Source organism: Nicotiana attenuata, unplaced genomic scaffold, assembly GCF_001879085.1.
Source record: "Nicotiana attenuata strain UT unplaced genomic scaffold, NIATTr2, whole genome shotgun sequence".
NCBI lineage: Eukaryota > Viridiplantae > Streptophyta > Magnoliopsida > Solanales > Solanaceae > Nicotiana > Nicotiana attenuata.
The window spans coordinates 104,789-111,911 of record NW_017670350.1 but is presented as its reverse complement, the minus strand read 5'-3'; the positions used below and the strand labels follow the sequence as shown (position 1 = coordinate 111,911).

The window sequence follows — 7,123 nt, the reverse complement described above, 5'->3', positions numbered from 1 at the left end:
TGTTCGGCTAAAACTGCTCCAAAATAACCACCCGATGATTGAGGGTTATCCCTGCTTTGCGCAACCTCATTATTGCGAACGTCTTCAACCTTCACGTACATTTCCAATATTTTTATCAAAATAAATTCCCTGTATTCATCCGGAGTCCCCAAAAAAATCTCTCAGAGTTTCATCATCCTCGATGTTAAACTCAGCGTAACAAGCAACCCCTTGCGGAGTTACATAATACGGATATCTTCCGGTTATTTTAAGATTCACCGAACGTTTGCTCACACTCATTTTATTACATAACAACGATACCTGTCTATTGTACTCTATTGTAAGTGGCAACTTAACATGAGTCTGTGGAGATAAACTATAGCTCACTAAGCTATTCGCCACCACACCTCACCCCCCCCCCCCCCCAATATAATGAAACCCTTACTTTTCGCTCTTCAGACATTATGAAAAAAAAGCTTGAGAATTAACAAGAAGAAAAATTTATCAGGAGTTGAGATTATTTTTGAATGAATTTTTGCAAAACCCTTAACGCCTTTAAATAAGGCAATGCCCAATCCGGGGGGTCGAATTTTTTGAAGTGAAATGCTTTTTAAAAGGGCGTTTTACCCATTTGAATTATTTTTATGTCAGTTAAGCGCAGAAGAATTATTGACGGGCCCACAAAATATGTAAAGCGTGGTTTGAAAAGGCGTTTTATATAAAACGTGGTTTTGAAACGCGCTTTACCTTAACGTCCGGTTTAAAAGCGTGTTGTATATACTTTGGTCACCAAATTTTTTTTACACTTATTTCGGTATTTTGAGTCCAAAAAAACCACAATTGGATTCTGGACTCGTGGTAAAGAGCTGCACATTCTTCTTCTTGCTCGATTTCATATTATATAAATTTATCATATGATTAAATGATAGATTAATGAAAATATCGATTAACTAAATTATCTTCATCAATCGCCAAAACAAGAAAAACTTATGATTTTCGGAAGATATGTGATGGAAAAAAAAAGGACGAAAAACTTTTGAAATATTACCAAAAGATATAAGTACTAGAGACAAGATTGAAGTTAACATAATGTCAAGTTCCTCACTTGAGGAAAGAATGAAAAAGTTAACCTCGTGAATTTAACCGTGTCAGATCCCATAGGTAGATAAAGCCAATTAGTTATGAATATAGATAAACCATCCTACTAGATTAAAAGTAGGGAGGAAACAAGAAGACTTGGAGAAAAATTAATCCAACTTCCTAGTAGTACTTTTCATTTTTGGTTAAAATAAGTTGGAGAGACACACTGCAATCTAGATTTGAATTTTTCTGTTTGGAACCGTATTAGAGAAGTGAATATGCAAATTGACGTCCAAGAAGTCAAAAAAACTTCATTACAACAACTCAAAATGAAAGACAAACCAAATCCAAATATTTGCGAAAGTGAGCACATCATACGATAAGATAGTACATTCCATAAACAACAGTGGCGACTCCAAATGTCCATTTGGTCTTAGTGTCTTCGGAGAGACAGGGCAGAGAAAATGACAAGGAAGATGAAGATGACTGCCGCAATGAAGGAAGCCACGACGGCGCCGCTCACTCGCTGGCAGAAATCGCCGAATTGCTGGCATATCGCCAGCCATTGTGTGGTGGAGTTGCCGTTTTCTGCTAAGTACACTATGGCAGCCGCCGCAGCTGCTCCAGCCGTGGTAAATGCCACCATTACCTGCACCATTTTAATTTTCTTAATCATAAGCTTAATTCATCCTGTTTCCCCCTTATATATTTTCCAAATGACGGCAGTGCTTATAATTAACACTTAGCAGGATTGAGAAGTTTGTTTATTCTGCTTACTGTGTCAAGAATTAACAGAAGAAGTCTAGCTCCAACAAGATGTGGTCGAACAATGCAAACAATGGAGAAAGGTAGAGAGAGGACAAGGTATCCACTTGCAATAGCATTTGCCACCACAAAATACCTGAAAATCAATCATATATAACAGTTTCATCAACTCAGAATCAGAATTAGTAGAAAAGAGAAAAAAAATGACTGTAACTAATTATTGGCCAAATTTAAGCAAATCAGATACTGTAAATAGTGTAGTGCTGAAAAGGAAAATTAGGAAAGATTGTTTTAGTTTGACTTGACACAAACTTTAATAGAAAAGGAAAGACTTTTAAAATATGTGGTCTTAAATAAGCCATAACATATGTGTGACTCTAAAATTTTGAAACTTGTGGTCTGAAACATGCCATAATATTTATGTGGCTTAAAAAGTCATATTGAGGAAATATGAAAAGGTGCCACTCTTTTTGGAACAGACTAATAAAGAAATACTGTCAATCTTTTTGAAACAGAGAGAGTAAATAAAAAATGTGCTTTTCCAACAACTTAGTAGGCGTTTAGACAAAAAGATTATAATTTTTGAAAAAAAATTAGTATTTGGAGTTAAGTTGAAAAATGGTATTTGGAGTTTGAAATTATGTTTGGACATTCATTTCACTTAAAAAAATATTGGCTGTTTTGTGAGTGGGGAAAAAATAGAAAAATTTGAAAATTTCATGGACAAACATGTTTTTTTAAAAAAATTCCGGAAAAAGAAAATCTATGAACAAACGGATCCTTATAATTTTAGGATGAGAGTATCAGTGAGGTGGTCACAATTCAATAATACGTACGAGAAAGCAGGGAGGTCATCATAGCTAGCTTCGAACTGAAAGAACTGAGTAAAAAGAGGAAGAGTTTCATCAGTAGTTCCCATGGTAGTAGCAGCAGCCAGAGCAGCCACAAGGCCACAAAGTCGCAGAATAAAGTCGAATATCGCAACCCCTCGTCGCCATCCACCCTTCTGATTATGAGGAATAGCTTTTGTGGTAGCTACAATTGTGGCAGCAGGCGCAGCAGCAGTAGATTTTCCTTTGTTGGACTCTGTTTCAGATATGTTAATGGCTGTTTCATGGCTCTGGGATTTTGAATCCATTATACTATTTTAATATATGCAGGGGAGAGCTAGGGGATGTATGTGAGATATTTGAGAGAGGTCCTTTAACACAAGTTATAACCGCTTTTTTGCGTTATAAAAGAAGTAAGACAAAGGGTTGGAATTATATAGAGTAAAGAAGGGGGGATGTATGTGAGAATGGTTCTTTGATACAAGTTACAGCTATTTGCGTTATGAATGAACTATGAGGAGGGCTGAAATATATACTCCATATATCAGTGTAGAGGTTTTTTTTTTTTTTTGGTGGGGTGGGGTGGGGGTGGGGGTGTTGGGGGTGTGTGTGTGGGGGAGGGGGGGGGGTAACATGGATTAGTTTGGATGAAATTGTTGAGAATACTTTTCCTTAAAAAAAATTGGTGCTTGTATGGAGGAGTTGTTACAACTCAAACTCTTCATCTTTCGAAAATTTCAAGTACGTTTCTTGACTGGATATGAAAAGCAAAACCTAATTCAATTTTAGACAGAGAGAATACATATAAAAGTACTAGTGTGAAAACTTATGAGATCAAATTTCTTTAAGGTCTTTTTCATAATTTGCAGCTGACCAACAGATAAGTAAACCTATGGATTGGGTTGTCGCACTAAGGCAATAGTATTCAAGGATGGTAAATGCTCATTCCTTCCCTTGAATTAGATACTAAACATTCTCAAAAGATATGATGGAGCAGCTCCGTTTTCTGGTGCCTGGCCGTAGGTTGAGGATATTAGAGGGTCATTGCGGAGCAGTTCATAAACCAACCTTGATTAGAGAACTTGATTTGCATAACCCACTCCATTAGACTAAAACAACATTTATTTAATAGTTCATTTGTAAAGGCATGATTGCTTCCCAGTTGTCTGTCGATGATTAATGAGACTGATGCTTTTCCTGTTTATTGTTATAGAAAAGATATTATCCACTTAATTCATTGTGTTTGGAAACTCTAGCGATTAGTTAGTCCTGTCAATTAAATGCAGACTTATATATATATCTGAAATGCAGCATTGATCCATAACTTGGCTATACAACCAGATTGGTTGATAACTTGGCCATACAAGAATGCAGTTTATCCTATTTTCATGGATCCTAAAACTTATAACTTCTCTACGTCTATAAATACCAATCTCTTGATTGTCACTTTTTTGGATAATGGTGGTGTCTGAGTTAAGCTCGCACACACCTCAGACTATTTCGTTAGGTACTCTATTCAACAGTGGTTCAATCCTAATTTCTTTTCTACAGCCTTTAATGAAGTTTCAATTTTTGTCTTGTGATAAATTTTAGACCAAAATATTTTCCGACAGGATATCGGATTTGTGAACTAGTCCGAGTTTGACCGATAGTGATTACGATGCTATTTTCCTAGCCAGGTGTCTTGTATAAAGTCATATCAGCACGAAAATCAATCTTTATCACATATATTGAATCCTTGATACGTAGGGAATAGTAGCTTCCATTTCTTCTTTCCGCTAGACTTCTGTCAAGAGTGAAATCCACCAAGTAAACTAGCATTACAGAGACCTCTTTCATTTTTTTCATTTAGAAAAGATGAAAATAATCTAAGAAATTAAAATTATCCAACCTTTCACATTTAAATGGTCTCTACTGCTAGATTTCCAATCATTTTAACCAAAGGCACGGGGCATTTTGTAAAAATATCCAACCTAGCCAAATTTGAGGCATGCCCAAAGAGGCACAAGCTAAGCATAGCAAGTTCTTTGACAGACAATCTTGAGGAAAGGAACCCTTGCCAGTATTTAGGATCAAGATCAAAGAAAGCATCAAACAATCTTCTAGTCCCTTTCAAATCAAGCTTCAACAAAGTCTCCATCCCAAAAGAGTAACATTCCCTCACACATCTTCTCTCCAGAGGCCACAAACCATTCCAAACTCTATGGTAAAGTGGAGACCCTCTTATCATTCTGGTTGAGCCGAGGCTCTCAGCAATGGCCTCAGCCAAAACTGGTGCCAATGCCATGCTCCGAGCCACCATGTACCCTGTCGATGGATGAACTATCCCTGAATTTCCACCAATTGCCATAACCTTTTGAGGGATCCGCGGAAGTGGTCCTCCCATGGGGATCACACATTTCTCATCCTCAATAACACTTGTCACTTTGATCCCCAAATGCCTTAACCTTGCCACCATCCTATTTTTCACTTCCCTATACGATAACACAGGCCGACTCACCAAAGAAGTCTCTTCCAAGAATACCAAATTCCTATCAAATGGCATCACATACAAGAATGTTGGTTCTTTAGTATTGTTCACCCTCAAATATGGCTCATTTCCCAAATGAGAATCCCTCCAATCCATAAGCACCATTTTATCCAAATCAAATGGATGATTATTCACTTCTGCCAAAATCCCATGAGCTATTTGATAACCATGGTTTCTTGGCTTGTCATATTCTATAAAAGGACTAGCAAAACCACTTGCATCTACAATCAAACTACCCCTTATCTTCCTACCATCATCACAAACAACTGAAGACTCAAATTCTTCATGCTCCACTTTCCAAACCTTGGCTTTATAAAACTTCACTCCATTATCAACACAACCATTCAACAATTTCAACTTCAACTTCTTTCTACTGACTCTACCATATGGTCTTCCCAAATACTTAGTCTTGTTATCATTTATATGAACACAAGTCATAGGCCACTTATGATCTAAACAATCTTCCAATCCTAACTTCTCAAACTCATCAACCCAAACACCATAATTATTTGGCCACATGGAAAGTGGTGAAGGGTCAACACAACATACCTTAATACCATATCTTGATACTTGCTCAGCTAGCCGGAGGCCCGCAGGACCAGCTCCGATGATGATCACGTCGAATAGAGCCCGGCCCGAATTAGGATCAACCCATGAGATGTCAACATCTAAAGACTCTGGTTTTGATGTGGGTGCTAAGTCAAGAAAGCTACAAAATTTGTTACTACTACTTTTGTTTCTGCGATGAACTTTTCTTGAATAGTTCTGGGTGGTTGGATTCAGAAAAGTAGAATTCAGTTGAAAAATAGACCTGTGAGGTGTAGGAGTGAAAAGTAAAGGAGATGGAAAAGGTCTGAGAAGAGTTTCCATTTAGAGAGACTGTAAGATGGAGAATGGCTACTTATGGTGGGAGGTAATTATATAGTTTAAGGAGGAGGAGTTTATTGAAATTGAAATCGAGTAGAGGAATCACTGAGCAATAGGATATATTGATGCTTTTGGGTACCTACTTTGGCTTATATTACAAAACAATATAAGAAAAAATAGAATATGAAGAAAAGGGGCTAATCAAATAGAATCTTTTATAAGGTTAATAAAAGCATTTTCCCACAGTCCCTGCTCTTCACCTCTCTCTTCCATATTTTCTTTGTATTAGTCTCCCTTTTAATAATAACAAAAAAAGATAAGAATTGAAGAGAGCATGACAAATTATTTCTACAATTTTGAGGGAGTTCTTTTACATGCCCAACAGAAAAACTAATCCAAAAAAAAAAAAAAAACGAACTAAAATATGAAAGCTGAAAAAATCGAATTGAACTAACGAAATGAAGTAAAGATTTAGTTACCAAATAAGATTTCATGTTAAGCCAGCCTATTAGTAGATATTCTAAACTATTTTGTATATAACTTCTCTCTCTTAAATGAGTCATTTTCCTATTGCAAACTTCCAATAACTTAAAATTTTGTATGAAACAAAATTCTTGCTGATTACAAAGTCCACTGATAAAACCTCTATTTGATTGAATATCTCCAAAGTTGGGTGAAAATTGGAACTCGTCCCGAACAAAGTTACCCAATACATATAATTGTATACCCAAATAACAAGTACTCCCTTTGTACCAGTTTATGTGAACCTATTTCCTTTTTGGTCCGTTCCAAAAAGAATGACTCATTTCTAAATTTGGTAACAATTTAGCTTAAACTTACAATTCTACCCTTAATGAGAAGCTTTTATAACCACACAAATACTCTGGGCCCCTTTTTAACTTGTTTAGGACCACAAATTCCAAAAGTCTTTATTTATTCTTAAACTCCGCCCAGTCAAACATGTTCACATAAAATGGAACGAAGGGAGTACCTCATAGAATTAATTGAGATACGCATAAACTGCCATGAACACCATTAAAACCTCGTCTATTAGAAAATTAGTGAAGGTTAC

At 36.4% G+C, this 7,123-nt stretch overlaps 2 protein-coding genes across 2 annotated transcripts; both read right to left on the bottom strand.

Annotated features, from left to right (window-relative positions):
• Positions 1-1,215: 1,215 nt before the first annotated feature.
• Positions 1,216-3,163, bottom strand: LOC109238220 (casparian strip membrane protein 2-like). The gene is made up of 3 exons (XM_019404644.1): positions 2,661-3,163; positions 1,837-1,960; positions 1,216-1,708 (listed from the first exon to the last, which is right to left on the bottom strand). Exons 1-3 carry the CDS (start codon positions 2,960-2,962, stop codon positions 1,493-1,495), a joined length of 642 nt encoding a protein of 213 aa, XP_019260189.1. The 5' UTR covers positions 2,963-3,163; the 3' UTR covers positions 1,216-1,492.
• Positions 3,164-4,351: 1,188 nt separating this feature from the next.
• On the bottom strand, positions 4,352-6,258 carry LOC109238219 (neoxanthin synthase, chloroplastic). The gene has a single exon (XM_019404643.1). The coding sequence runs from the start codon at positions 6,052-6,054 to the stop codon at positions 4,555-4,557; it is 1,500 nt and encodes a 499-aa protein (XP_019260188.1). The 5' UTR covers positions 6,055-6,258; the 3' UTR covers positions 4,352-4,554.
• Between the last annotated feature and the right edge of the window lie 865 nt (positions 6,259-7,123).

Excerpts from the sequence above, each read along its gene's own strand:
- LOC109238220 (XM_019404644.1), bottom strand. The coding sequence starts at position 2,962 with ATGGATTCAAAATCCCAGAGCCATGAAACAGCCATTAACATATCTGAA. Across the intron at positions 1,961-2,660 it reads GATGACCTCCCTGCTTTCTC|GTATTTTGTGGTGGCAAATG; the intron begins GTACGTATTATT and ends ATTGATTTTCAG. Across the intron at positions 1,709-1,836 it reads TTCTGTTAATTCTTGACACA|GTAATGGTGGCATTTACCAC; the intron begins GTAAGCAGAATA and ends AAAATGGTGCAG.
- LOC109238219 (XM_019404643.1), bottom strand. The coding sequence starts at position 6,054 with ATGGAAACTCTTCTCAGACCTTTTCCATCTCCTTTACTTTTCACTCCT.